Source organism: Bufo bufo, chromosome 1 (assembly GCF_905171765.1).
Source record: "Bufo bufo chromosome 1, aBufBuf1.1, whole genome shotgun sequence".
NCBI classification, from domain to species: domain Eukaryota; kingdom Metazoa; phylum Chordata; class Amphibia; order Anura; family Bufonidae; genus Bufo; species Bufo bufo.
The window spans coordinates 759,194,379-759,209,669 of record NC_053389.1 but is presented as its reverse complement, the minus strand read 5'-3'; the positions used below and the strand labels follow the sequence as shown (position 1 = coordinate 759,209,669).

The following is a 15,291-nucleotide window of genomic DNA, read 5'->3' as shown; positions in this document are numbered from 1 at the left end:
AACGCCGCTGGCCGCTGTTTCCCAAGTAGCCTCAGCGGTTTGCCTAGCTGCACCAGGGAGACTGAGGATGCAGAACTGTTTCACCACAACCTGGGACCTACAGACCAGTACAGTCCCTGGTGGGTGAGCTACCCTGTTAACTATTTACCGTGGGTGGGCAACTCTGCTAATGTTTCTTTGTGGGTGGGCTTCCCGACTAATCTAGGTACTGACCGACAGGAGGTCAGATACCGGTTTAGTCTTAACCCCAAAGGGAAGATATGTGACAAACTCCCCTCTTTTGAGGTGGCCACGAGTGCTTGGAGAGGACTACTTGCCAGCCTCTTACCATGTGATTATGGTCCCATGTGGAATTCACTGGTTTTGTGCAGAAAAGCCATGAGTACAGCCAGGCCAAAGAGACTTGTACTAACTTTTGAATTCCTGGTCTAATTCGTGCCATTTTGGGATGTGTTAAATGTCTATGTGTATTGTAAAGGGTGGGACATTGTATGTTTGAGTAAGTGCTGTGTGTTCCATTGTCTCTGTGTGTATTGGCGATTGTCCTCTGTCCTGGAGACAACCGAGTTGTAATTCGATTGTCTCTCAGGACAGAGGGCAATGTGTATTCTCCTGCCTGTGTTAATTATGTTAACCATGGTTTACCATGATTATATCACAAGCAGAGGGGAGGAGTCTATGTGGGTTGTAACCTTTGTGTTATGGGTTAATGTATGGTTGTTGTGGGTGTCTCCCTTGCATGGGAGCAGGGGATAAAAGCAATTGTATTTTTTCAATGTGAAGCCTTCCAGTAAAGTATTTCTAGCATTCAGCTTGGGCTAATGTATAGACTTATTTGGCAATACCAGCGATACCAGCGATACTAGCGATAATAGCGATTTATTGCTCTGTGGATTATTTGGCTGTGCTATTTCAAGGGGAGAAGGGAATACTAGACGGTGACACGGATGATACCGTCACAGCCCCCACACTGCCCCATTAAGTAATTTTCCCCCCACACTGCCCCCATTAAGTAATTTGTCCGCCACACTGCCCCCCTTAAGTAATTTGCCCCCCACACTGTCCCCCTTAAGTAATTTGCCCCCCACACTGTCCCCCATTAAGTAATTTGTCCGCCACACTGCCCTCCATTAAGTAATTTGTCCGCCACACTGCCCTCCATTAAGTAATTTGTCCGCCACACTGCTCCCATTAAGTAATTTTCCCGCCACACTGCCACCATTAAGTAATTTGCCCCCCACACTGCCCCGATTAAGTAATTTGTCCGCCACACTGCTCTCATTAAGTAATTTGTCCGCCACACTGTCCCCCATTAAGTAATTTGCCCTCCACACTGCCCCCATTAAGTAATTTGTTCGCCACACTGCCCCCATTAAGTAATTTGCCCCTCACACTGCCTCACAATTTTGCCCACACACTGCTTCATATTATAAAATTTTCCCCCCACCTTGTACGTGTCCGCTGATCTGCTAGGCTGCTGCGTGGGCATGAGTTCAGTCACTTGAGAGCGCAACCCCATCCTGCAGCGCGAGGCCTTAGGCGGCGGCCTAAGTGGCCTAATGGAAGAGCCGGCTCTTCCCCTCATCTGTGCCCAGCACCCCCCACAGGTACTTAGGGACAGCTTAGATTAGGCAGGGAGATTAGGGAGAGTTCAGCTGTGTGACCCTAGACCCCCCCCCCCAGTGGTGCTGCAGCTCCCCCCCCCACACAAACACACATATTTTGGGACGCAAGCACTTTTCTTTTTGTGTGCGTGCGCTGACTGTGGCCGGCACTCTTAGCGTCCAGCCAATGTTAGCGCATCGCCCACCCCACCGCTGATCAGCGAGTTTGAATCTTTTTCTTTTTTTTCACATTTTTATGATCTTTTTATTTTTATTTTTTTTCTGTTAGGTTTAGGGTAAGTACGCGAACACCCGTGCCCCCACACACTAAATAAAGTTTTACACACACGCATACACACACGCACACACACACTCCCCTACGGCCCGCCAGACGTTCTCGGCTGAGGAGGCATGCGCCTTGCTTGCCTCCGACTCCGAGAGCCCCAGTGAGGACGAGGATGACCCCACTTTTATCTTGTCATCCGCGTCCTCATCATCTAGTGATGATAATGAGCCCCCAAGGCGGAGACGCCACCAGGCGGAGCAAGGGGACCCCCATGCCAGGGACCCTGTGGCCCACACTAGTACGAGCAGCTCTGGGGCTCGTACTAGTTTTCCGGCCCACCAGATAAGTCCACCTGAGCCCCCTACCGGTGAACTTGCATGGTGTACCCCAGAGGATTTTGAGCCCGTGATTCCTGATTTTGTTGGCCAATCAGGAATCCAGATTCACTGAATATGACTATGTTAGTTTTTTTTTTCAGTGACCACTTTGTGAATCTGATGGTGGAGCAAACGAACTTGTTCGCCCAACAGTTCATTGCTCAACACCCGGGCTCCTTTTTCGCTAGGGCCGTTGGCTGGACTCCGGTCAGTGCAGCCGAGATGAGAACGTTTTGGGGCCTCGTGCTGCACATAGGCCTAGTAAAAAAAAAAACAGTGTCAGGCTGTACTGGAGTGGGGACGTCCTCTACCAGACCCCACTCTACTGTATGGCCATGACACGTTCCCGTTTTGAGGCCATCTGGAAATGCCTGCATTATGCAGATAATGCAGCATGTCACCCCCCTCCCCCTCCCCCCCGAGGTGATCCTGCCTATGACCGCCTGTACAAAATCAGGCCGGTCATCGATCACTTCGGGGCCAAATTTTTGGAGGCCTATGTACCTGGAAGGGAGGTCGATGTTGATGAGTCTCTCATTGCTTTCAAGGGGAGACTCATTTTCCGCCAGTATGTTCCCTCTAAGTGGGCGAGGTATGGCGTGAAGCTGTACAAACTTTGTGAGAGTACCTCAGGGTACACTTACAACTTTCGTGTGTACGAGCGGCGAGATTCCCGTATTGAACCCCCAGAATGTCCCCCCACTCTGGGTGTTAGCGGGAAACTTGTGTGGGACCTTATGCACCCACTGCTAGATAAGGGTTACCACCTGTACGTGGATAACTTTTATACTAGTATCCCCTTGTTCCAGTCCCTCGCCGCCAGATCCACGTCCACTTGTGGGACCGTGCAGAAAAATCAACGCGACCTCCCTACCCACCCCCTCCAGGTACCCTCCAGGTACCCATCCCAGGGGTGAGACCCGTGCCCTTACCAGTGGAAACCAGTTACAGATATAAGGACAAGAGGGATGTCCTTGTACTGTCCACAATTCACGATAACGGCATAACCCCTGTCCCTGCGGCAACGTTGATCTCTCTGATAAAGTCCTCAAGCCATATAACGTCATGCGCAAAACCCGGCCATGGTACAAAAAAGTTGCGGTCTACTTGGTACAGGTTGCCTTGTACAACTTTTTTGTGCTGTCCCGGAACGTTGGCAACACAGGGAAATTCCTCCAGTTCTATGAGGCAGTTCTCAAGGACCTGATCTTTTCTGACCGGGAAAGAGCAGGCCGGAGTACCTCGGGAACTGGAGGCGCCCGGATCGTCCCCGGCCAACACTTTCCAGGTGAGGTCCCCCATACTGGAAAGAAGGGACGGTCCCAAAAAAAGTGCAGAGTGTGTCACAGGAGGGGGATATGGAAGGACACCACCACTCAGTGTGACACGTGCCCCGTTCATCTGGGCCTCTGCATTGACGGTTGCTTCAGGGAGTACCACACTTCCATGGAGTACTAAATTTATAATCCCCTTACCCAATTTTAATTCCATTTAGCCACTGACAATCGCCCAGAAAAACAAACAAAAAAAAACTATGGCTCTCATGACCTAATCCCTCAGATGAACACAGTCAAAAAAATAAAATTAAAACGGTGTAAAAAATGGCTTTTTTTACACCGTTTTTATTTTATTTTTTTGACTGGGGGGTTAGGTCATGAGAGCCATAGTTTTTTTTTGTTTGTTTTTCTGGGCGATTGTCAGTGGCTAAATGGAATTAAAATTGGGTAAGTGGAATATATTTTTAAACAAAAAAAACTATTTAGTATCTCCATAGTCTGAGAGTCCATTTTTTTTTTTTTTTAGCCGATTGTCTTACGTAGGGGCTCATTTTTTGCGGGATGAGAGGATGGTTTTATTGGCACTATTTTGGGGTGCATGTCACTTTTTGATCGCTTGCTATTACACTTTTTGTGATGTAAGGTGACAAAAAAATTGCTTTTTTTTGTCACCTCACATCACAAAAAGTGTAATAGCAAGCAATCAAAAAGTCATATGCACCCAAAATAGTGCCAATAAAACCATCCTCTCATCCCGTAAAAAATGAGCCCCTACTTAAGAATATAGGCTAAAAACTATAAAAAACTGACTCTCAGACTATGGAGATACTAAAATGATTTATTTATTTTTAAAAAAAAAGGATATTATAGTGTAAAACCTAAATAAATTTGAAAAAAGGAGACATATTAGGTATTGCCGCATCCGGACAAATCTGCAAAATAACACATGACCTATCCCCTCAAATGAACACAGTAAAAAAAAAAAAAAAAATTGTGCCAAAACAGCTATTTTTTGCAAAATTTTCAATTTTAATCAATTTTTTCCGTTAACAAAGCAAGGGTTAACAGTCAAACAAAACTCTATATTTATTGCCCTGATTCTGTAGTTTTCAGAAACACCCCATATGTGGTCGTAAAATGCTGTACGGGCACACGGCAGGGCACAGAAGGAAGGACCGCCATATGGTTTTTGGAACGCAGATTTTGCTGGACTGTTTTTTTTGACACCATATCCCATTTGAATCCCCCCTGATGCACCCCTAGAGTAGAAACTCCATAAAAGTGACCCCATCTAAGAAACTACACCCCTCAAGGTATTTAAAACTGATTTTACAAACTTTTTTAACCCTTTAGGTGTTCCACAAGAGTTATTGGCAAATAGAGATGAAATTTCAGAATTTAAATTTTTGTAACCTTGCCTCACAAAAATGTAATATAGAGCAACCAAAAATCATATGTACCCTAAAAATAGTCCCAACTAAACTGCCACCTTATTCCGTAGTTTCCAAAATGGGGTCACTTTTGTGGAGTTTCTACTCTAGGGGTGCATCAGGGGGGCTTCAAATGGGACATGGTGTAAATAAACCAGTCTAGCAAAATCTGCCTTCCAGAAACCATATGGTGTTCCTTTCCTTATGTGCCCTGCCGTGTGCCCGTACAGTAGTTTACGACCACATATGGGGTGTTTCTATAAACTACAGAATCAGGGCAATAAATATTGAGTTTTGTTTGGCTGTTAACCCTTGCTTTGTTACTGGAAAAAATGGATTAAAATGGAAAATTTGCCCAAAAATAGAAATTCTGAAATTTCATCTCCATTTGCCAATAACTCTTGTGGAACATCTAAAGGGTTAACAAAGTTTGTAAAATCAGTTTTGAATACCTTGAGGGGTGTAGTTTCCAATATGGGGTCCTTTATGGGTGGTTTCTATTATGTAAGCCTCACAAAGTGACTTCAGACCTGAACTGGTCCTTCAAGATCTGCTTCTAAACTTCTAAGCCTTGTAACGTCCCCAAAAAATAAAATGGCATTCCCAAAATGATCCAAACATGAAGTAGACATATGGGGAATGTAAATTAATAACTATTTTTGGAAGTATTACTATGTATTATAGAAGTAGAGAAATTGAAGCTTGGAAATTTGCAAATATTTCAAAATTTTTGGTAAGTTTGGTATTTTTTTTATAAATAAAAATGATTTTTTTTTTTACTCCTTTTTGCCAGTGTCATAAAGTACAACATGTGATGAAAAAAATCTCAGAATGGCCTGAATAAGTAAAAGCGTTTTAAAGTTATTCACACATAAAGTGACACTGGTCAGATTTGCAAAAAATGGCCTGGTCCTTAAGGTGAAAATGAGCCCGGTCCTTAAGGGGTTAATGGACGTGATGGATCTGTGAACACGGACAAAATATGGCATGCATCTGTGCTAAAAACTCTGACCCACGGACCGTGCTAAAACACTGATGTCTGAATACACACATTAAAATGAATGGGGACGTGTGCTGTCCATGGAGAACATGTACAGCACACGTCCGTGAAACACTGACGTGTGAATGAGGCTTTATTCTTCACCTGTCTCAGATCCAGCACTGTGTGCTGTCCTGCTCCACTCTTCGCTCCGGATTATCTGCTTCCTCTGGACATCAGGTTTCCATGGCAACCTGGCGCAGAGCAGTGATGTCACTCTGCTGGGTTATTTGAACCTGGCTCTGGCAGAGGGACGCTGCCTAATTATTCAGATTCTTCAGCATCCCTGCCTCCTGTCAGTTTGTTAGTTATGACACTACCTCTGCTTCACTATATATGTTTTGCTTTATTGGTCCTGTTACCACAGCTCAGCAATGTTCAGCATTGATACAGCTACATCTAATGGCACTCTGCTTTATGGCTGCTCGTCCACAGCTTACCAATGTCCAGCACTACTACAGCTCTGCTACCTGTAGGAACACTCTACTCTGCTTTATGGCTGCTCATCCACAGCTCAGCAGTGTGCATCACTACTACAGCTCTGCTACCTGTAGCAACACTCTACCATGCTTTATGGCTGCTCGTCCACAGCCCAGCAGTGTGCAGCACTACTACAGCTCTGCTACCTGTAGCAACACTCTACTATGCTTTATGGCTGCTCGTCCACAGCCCAGCAGTGTGCAGCACTACTACAGCTCTGCTACCTGTAGCAACACTCTACCATGCTTTATGGCTGCTCAGCCACAGCTCAGCAGTGTGCAGCACTACTACAGCTCTGCTACCTGTAGGAACACTCTACTCTGCTTTTTGGCTGCTCATCCACAGCTCAGCAGTGTGCAGCACTACTACAGCTCTATAGCAGATGTGATTTTTGGAGGCATGTCCTGTTTATTGTAGGAGTGTGATAGAGTGAGGCTAACAAGTGTGAAGTTAGTTTTGGAGTTTGGAGCACTCTTGTAGTGACTTATCTCCCCGAGAAGAAAAGTATGGGCATGGTGGAATCCAAAATGCCCGACCCTTCTCTCTCCCGACATCAAAAAAAAAGTCCGGAGGTGCCCATACACATTAGATGGCTAGGCGATCCCACCAGAATGGGGATGTGCACACACGCCCTATTCTGGTCCGCGTTGTGAGAATAGACCTCTCTATTGATGGGTGTGACTAAAATATGGAATGCATGTGGACCTGCCCATGTGTATGAGGTCTAACAGAAAAGTAGCATCTGTAACCGATAACTGTATTCTGATGACAGGGATGCAAGGAGGCGGAGTGGATTGTGAAGTTTCCTGGACCTTTGTGCCAAATTTGCATGCATGGGGCAATTTTGAAAATTTTAAGAATTGTTTGATTAAAACAAATATTATACACTCTAGTTTTTAGCTGTACAGCCGGAACAAGAATGAAACCTCATATTAAATCTAAATTACTCTTCCTGTAAAACCCACTTGATTACTAATAGCTGTCACCCTTAAAGTGTCTTACATAGCCTTCAGCAGAAGGTTGTTTTCCATTATCATATGCACTTTTATGGGTCACCCCGTAATTAATGGCTCTCCTCCTTCTTTCTTTCCAGTTTCTAGGGCAACTCAAAATTTTGCAGTCTTTTTCTTAATACCTTGTGTTAAAGCAGGTTTTTTGCCACTCTCTCTACATAAAGGGCATTGTCTCCTCCTTCTTTTCCAAGTAAAGTATATGAATCCAATGCATCACCAGACAATAATTACACCGTGACTCAGTAGGAAGCAGAGTCTTTAAATTATCTTTTATTCACATGAGATCTATTTCGGGGTGGTCCGTTCTTTGAAGGAAGAACATAAAATAGTCAACTTAAAGTTACTTTTCAGCTTCAATTTCTTAGTGATCGGCTTGACATATATCCCAGAAACATATTCTGTACCATATCTATGCAATGCCATATAATCTTAGCCCCTGGTATAGAACACTATAAGTCCCTTTGGTACAATCAGTCAGGACTTGACATTTCCCCAATATCCAAAAGACGGCAGTTTCCAGCTTTCAGTTTGTTGGACAAACATCACAGGGATGTCGAGATTAATAATGACAGAAAGCTTTAGCCCTAGCAGACTGTTCTTCACTTCTCTTCCAAGACCTAATTTACCAATAAGCTCTGTATATGTCTGAAGCCATGTAAGCAGGCTTGCAAATGGCTCCCTATTGAGTGGTCGTCTTCTGTCCAACTGTTTAAAGACTATGGACACATTATATTTTTTTAAAATTTTTCACTTGCTTCCAAACTAACTTTCTAAATAGTATTTATTAAAAATTTCCTAATAATTTGCTTCTGCCGACTATGTGTAAGTCCTTCATCTAGTTGGTGGTGGTGCTGAATTTGGACATAAATCTATCAGAGCTCCCATTTCTGATGGCTCTCTGCTCTCCCCTTCCCTCAGTGTTAAAGATAGCAGCAGGGAGGGGGAGGATGTACACAGCAGATCAGTGTGTGCAGAAGGGGGAAAGTACACAGCTCACAAAGGCTGTAGATACAGAGGAAAGTACACACAAGGACGTCTGCAGACAGTCATTCAAACTGTGTACAAGTGAAGAGAGAAAGCAGAGCACCCAGGGCAATCTCTGCAGAGGGAGGAGGAATTACACACTTCTCAGTCTCAGTGACTGTCAATATAAGTGAGAGGAGATCAGTCATTGTCTGGGGTGGACAGGGAAATTAAAGTGGCCCTGGAATAAAATCCTAAAAGTGTCCCCATGTTGTAGGGTTGACCAAATTGACAGAAGGCAGGGCAACACAAATTGGAGGGGTCAGCAATACCATCACAACTGTATACCACAGAGCAACACAATATATTGCCCAAAAAGCTGTCCCTCTGTGGTGGCCATCAATAGATGCCATTTTCTATCCTCCTCCTCCAGTTGTTTCTTCTCAATATGAAGCAGTTGAATTCAGGAGGGCATGTGAAGTCATTGGCCGGGTACATGAGTACCCGATTCTCATATTGTTAATTACCCCTGAGAGCTCATTATGTACCCTGCTAGCGGCAAAAAGAAGGGCTTGGACGGCCCCTTCGGCATCGACCCATCAGGAAATTTCCCTGTAAGGTCTAAGGCCAATCCGCCCCTGGTCATTGTACATAAAGAGAGAAATCAGTCTAGGAATGAAGCTTTGCTGATACATGAGAGCTAGTGAAGGCAGCAGTATCCTGGACACACAGTTCCCACATCTAACATGTATTGCTTAGAGGAACATGTCAAAGTGAGAAATTCTGAAACAAGGAAAAAGTTGTAAACTGAGTATCAGGGGTCTGGAAATGATTAAAGGAATACAGATTGTAGCCTGAAACATAGTGGTAACCACTATATGTGAAAATCATTTTGTGTCCATAGGCTTAAAAATTATATTCAACCAGTCTTAGTAGTAGTTTTTTCTGGATAAATTTGGTTAAAAACGAATATGGCATTGTAATTCTGACAGGTATTTAAAGGGTGGCATATTTTCCTAATAATGTAGGTTTACATGCCCAGCAACCATATTGTTGCCTATCTAAGCAGATTTGGCTTTCAGGACACCATATGCAAGGTCTTAAAGGTAATTGTAAGGGACCTGCTCTGGCAAAAAATAAATCAAATCCTTCCAGAATTATTACCTGTCAATGCAGAGAGCCGTAATAATGCCCACACCGGTGATTTGGTTGTTCAGGTCCAAGGCCGTTACAGCACGACACAGAATATCTCCAAAGACCCAGCCTCTATCATGGAGCAGCTGATGGATAAGTAGAGGCATCCCAAGTAAAGAGAGGAGGTCCGCCAAGGCCAGGTTCACCACATACAGGTCAGACACCAAGGTGTGCCTGCAGCTGAGAAGTACGGCTAGTACCAGTCCATTGCACAAGACTCCACAACCACAGATCATTCCATATACTATTCCCCACCCAGGACCACGGAGGGACACCACTCCTGTGGCGGGGGGCAGAGTTGTTGGCATCCAAGGAAGGGATGGTGTCATACTGTTACAGGGGTGTAACAAACGTGCAGAGAGATCCCCTCATTCTTACACACACACCCCCCGTCTAATCTTCACTCTCTCATCTTCTAGGTGTGATGGGATTCATCTTCCTCCTTTTCACCGTTTCTTACTTTCCTTCCTGTATACCAGACCTAGAGCTGAAATATAAAGGACAGAAAGGTAGTTAATCACCTCCCGCACCTGTATAAGTCTGCAGTGGCTACACATATTCCAGCAGCCTAACATATACATATATACATCCTATATAATTATATATATATATATATATATATATATATATATATATATATATACCCAGCTCTATAGCACTGCGTACATTGTACAACTCCCGGCACTGCATCTGCAATGCATTAACAAATGCCACTCATTTACTGCAGCTTAGAAAACCTGCTGAGATATATAATATGCCTCTCACAGCCCCTCTATACGTCGCTCGCTGGGAACACAAGGCACAAGATAGATTCCTCTATAGATCTGCATCCTGTTCTGGCTAAAACCCAGCACTTGCCATATCCACGCCATACACAATATTTATCCACAGACATTTCTATGCCACTGGCTTACCTCCCACAGCTGTGAGCTTGTGTGTGTCTGCGCCTGCATGTGAGTATGTGACACCCAGACTAGATCCCTGCTCCGATTGCCTGCGACTTGTTGATCGGAAGTGCATTGAAAATGGCAAGGCTACTAGGTAAGGGACATCCACTTAATCTACTGAAATCTAGCCTTGACAGTCTGCTTCCCTCCCTCCTCTAATAAACCCATCTTTCCTTCTTTCTGTTCCTGATCTCTGTGTTATGTCTCTCCTGCCCTGGCTGTCTAGTTGTACTTGTCCATTCTCTCCTTCCGATCACTTCTGCTGTCCCCCTCTGTATGCTCCCCCTCCTATTCTATACCACCGTCTTTCTTTGTATTCATCCTCTCTTCCCCTATTCATTCCCTTCCAGCAGTGTCATTCTCATATTCTGTCCTCCCTCCATTCTGTCCATCAGCGTCTATGTCTCATTATTGCACCCGAATGTACACTCTTTCCCAGCGCTCTCTTTGTTGAAGCACTCTCTTCAATTCTATGCTTCTATTTCCTGTATTCTGTCCTCACTTTTCTATTATTCCTCTTTCTCAGTTCTTATGCGTTCACCCTCTCTTATTCTCTTATCTCTTCCAGTCTCTCCCACTTAAAACATATTTTCCCAGTCTGTCTATTCCTTCCTATCCACTGCTGTCTTTCCATGTCCTCTTTCTTTTCTATCCTATCCATGACATATCATATTCTCCCTTGTATTGCTGTCTTGTGCTTTCCATCCTGTCTATCTCACTGTTATTTCTCACATACTTGAACTCTAATCAATATATTCCAATTATACCTCCTCTAGATTACTATTTTTTACTTATTTGCGCTAATATTCCTTGTTTATCCCGTTTTCTTCTTCTGGACATTCACCTAAAAATCGTCTCTATGGATATTTCTCCATATTCTTTTCCTACCTTCTTCTTTCTCTTTTTTTCCCCTCTTCATCTTTCTCAACGGTTCCTCTGTCCATCTGTCTACATTTCTTCTTTCACCTAATATTTGCCTATTTTGCATTTTCGAACATTCTACCAATTACTTCCTTATAAATGGGGTTTTCCGGTAATAATTACATTTTATCTAATACCCACAGCTTGCCTCCTGAAACAGAAGCGTAATACTTACCTGCTCCCAACCACTCTGATTCTCTGCACTGCCTTCGTTGTCTCCATCTTCTGGTCCCCGCACTCTTTATATGTGGCTGTCCATGGTCATGGTCCCATGCTCCGCTACAGCCAATGGCTGGCTTCAGAGATGATGTGCTGCTTTCTTTCTTTCATTTCTTCCCTCCCTTCTTCCTTCCTGCCTTCCTACCTATCTCCCTTTTGGTCCTTCCTTCCTACCTTCTTTCTTTTGTTCCTTCTTTTTTCCCTCCTTCCTACCTTCCCTTTTTTCTTACCTCATCCCTCCCTTTCTCCTTTCTTCCAAATGCTCTGCTGACGCCAGTGACTGGCTTCAGAGATGATGTGCTGCTTTCCTTCCTTCTGTCACGGTGCAGTTCACTGTGATAGTTTTGGTCCTGTAGGCTGGCTGCAGGCCGAAACCTGTGTATACTGGTTGCTTGGGACTGCGTGCTGGCTGCGGTGTCTTGTGTGAACTATGCCCGTGTTTGTGTGTACTCCCCGTGTCTGCTTCTCTGTGCAGTTCCTGTCTCTCGTGCCGTCTAGGCTGGCTGCAGCCTCCCTCGCGTACTGGTTGCAGGCTGACACCTGTGTATGCTGGTTGCTTGGGACAGCGTGCTGGCTGCGGTGGTGTGTGGGAACTGTGGCCTGTATTTGTGGCTTCCGTGTCTGCATCTCTGTGATTCCTGTCACTGGTGCCAGGTAGGCTGGCTGCATACGCTTTGTGTTATGGCTGTGGGTTTTCCCATGTATGCTGGTTTTGCGATGAGTGCTGGCTGCGGCCTTGTGTGTGAATTGTGGCCTGTATCGTTTGTTCTATGGTTCTGGTACTCCTGGTTCTGATCGGGTTAACTTCCCCTGATCTGTTCCTGGGTGTGGCTTATCAGGTGCCCTCCTTATCCAGCTATATCTTTCTGTGAGCTGTGGGGCTTTGGGTCAGTCTGTCCTGTGTCTTACCCAGGGGCGTAGCTATAGGGGGTGCAGAGGTAGCAGTCGCTACCGGGCCCAGGAGCCTGAGGGGGCCCAAAGACCCTTGTGCCTCATAAGACACTGGCATTATAGAAAGTGCATACTGGTCAATTTACACCTCTGGCTGGAGGGAAGGGGTTCGGTTAAGAATTTGGCATGAGGGGGTGCCCTTTCAATGTTTGCCTCAGGCAGCAGGAAGGATATGTGCTCCCCTGTCCCTTGCAAACAAGCACTGAGGGACGGGGGCCCAAGCTGAACTCTTGCACCAGGGCCCATGAGCTTTTAGCTATGCCCCTGGCCTTACCGGGTGTAGCACCTTGCTGCTGACCCAGGGGGTTTTGCCATCTGCCTTGTTTGTGGTGTCGCCTGGTAATGTGTTGATGTTGATGCTTTGTCTGTTCTCTGTACCTGTCCTGTGATGTTGATGTTGTTATCCTTGTCCATGCCTTGCCTGTTCCTTTGTACCTGTTCTGTCTGGATCCACTCTGTTCCATGTGTAGCCTAGCAGTGCTCTAACTGCATCTGATAGCCTGGCAGTGCTAAACTGCTTCTGATCTAGTCTGTTGCTTGGATTAGTAGAACTACAGGTAACAGCACTCTGCTAGTCAATTGCACAAAGATATAAGCAAACACTGAAAGAATAAATGCTTGGGGCCATACTTACTGCAAATGCAGCTAGAAGCTATTTGCGAATATAATTGATCATGAATGGGTTATTGTGCATTCCCCCGGGGCCTACTTACTCCTCATGAAAACTCCCCCCTTTCCTACCCCCCAACCTCTCACACCCCTTAAATGAATACACACAGTCCGAGTTGGATTAAATCGGCCACAGCAGCCGTTTATTAATAAATAAATACATAACATATACAAATATATATATAAATATATAACCATAACTTTTCCATACCCCCTGACGAGGGAGGTCATAGAAGCCCCAAATTTCTCACATATATGTATAAACACGCCAACCCGGCACTTCCATCTTGCCTCCAGCCGCAAAACTCCAGCTCGGAGACATCAACTGATGGACGCCTCTCTGAACGAACCAAAAATGCCCCAACTATGAGAGTCCAGCCCCCCCTCCTGGGGGCCCTCCCATTTTTCACACCATTCAAGACCACCAGCTTCTATGACCTTCCCCCGCCACGACTGCCGCGACATCACTCACCACCATCCTCCCCCCCCCCACAGAACACCCACAACAGGGCGGGTGGGAGGGAGATGTCCACTCTCCTGCTCCTCTTCTCCCGAAATGGCGCCGGTCCGTTGGATCCGCCCCTTTTGAAGCTCCGCCCCCACACCGCGCAACTCCGCCCCCTCACTATCCTAACCCTTTCCAGCCCTCCTCGGCCCCGGAGCCCAAAACCCCTCAAGCAGGCCTACCTCCAGCGTCCGGCCTTTCTTGAATGGGTTATTGTGCATTCCCCCGGGGCCTACTTACTCCACATAAAGCTCCACCCTTTTTACCCCCAACCTCTCACACCCCTTAAATGAATACACACAGTCCGAGTTGGATTAAATCGCCAACAGCAGCCGTTTATTAATAAATAAATACATAACATATACAAATATATATATAAATATATAACCATAACTTTTCCATACCCCCTGACGAGGGAGGTCATAGAAGCCCCAAATTTCTCACATATATGTATAAACACGCCAACCCGGCACTTCCATCTTGCCTCCAGCCGCAAAACTCCAGCTCGGAGACACCAACTGATGGACGCGTCTCTGAATGAACCAAAAATGCCCCAACTATGAGAGTCCAGCCCCCCCTCCTGGGGGCCCTCCCATTTTTCACACCATTCAAGACCACCAGCTTCTATGACCTTCCCCCGCCAACAACGCGCAGCTTGACTCCTCCCTCAAGCCCGCGCGTTCCTCCACATGCAAAGCGCCCTCTCGATGCCTCCCTGCAGGCCCAAAGACCACAAGTCAATCCCCACCGCGTTCAAATGAACACCATCAGCCCTCCAAAATCCTCCTGTACCCGCCTCCAACTCCACATGCCGAACCACCACCGCCCCATTCCTGGCCGCAAACTTACCCACCGCCCTGTTCACCTTCACCTTCTTGAATACCGCCACAAACTGGAACCTTGACAAAAAAGAACCATCCTGATGCCTCAACAACGGACCCCCCCCCTCCCTATATACCCTCAAACAATTCACTGGACAAACCAAGCACCCCGCCACTGCATACAGACACACGTTCCGACCCCTTCCTTCCCTGTCCGTCTTAGATACCCTAATCCGTACAACCACCCTATCCTCGAACAAATCCACATCGTCACTCGCCAAACCGCCCCCACACACCGTACTCCTACTCACCAGCTCCCCCAGCCGGAAAGCCCAGAAAAAAGCCAACGCGAATGCAAGCCTAAATAACCGGACCTCACTCTCTGAGCTACAAACCGACTCTACACAAACCCCCACTCTCAACAGCCTCCGACCATCCACCACCCGGCCCCCACCACGAAAACCCTTCAGTACCTGCTTAACCAAAAATGATTTGGTAACATCCGGAAGGCCCCTCAACCTAAAACCAAAAACTAAACCCGCAAAACACCGGTTAACCCTCGCCACTGACCAACCCTCCTCCACCATATGTCCCA

General features: G+C 46.0%; 1 protein-coding gene across 1 annotated transcript in view; it reads right to left on the bottom strand.

Annotated features, from left to right (window-relative positions):
• The window catches only part of LOC120986190 (melanin-concentrating hormone receptor 1-like), a 46,354-nt gene extending 36,362 nt beyond the window's left edge, over positions 1–9,992 (bottom strand). The window contains exon 1 of the mRNA XM_040414587.1: positions 9,634–9,992. Coding sequence (XP_040270521.1) covers positions 9,634–9,992 — 359 coding nt within the window. The remainder of the gene's footprint in view (positions 1–9,633) is intronic.
• Positions 9,993–15,291: the final 5,299 nt, after the last annotated feature.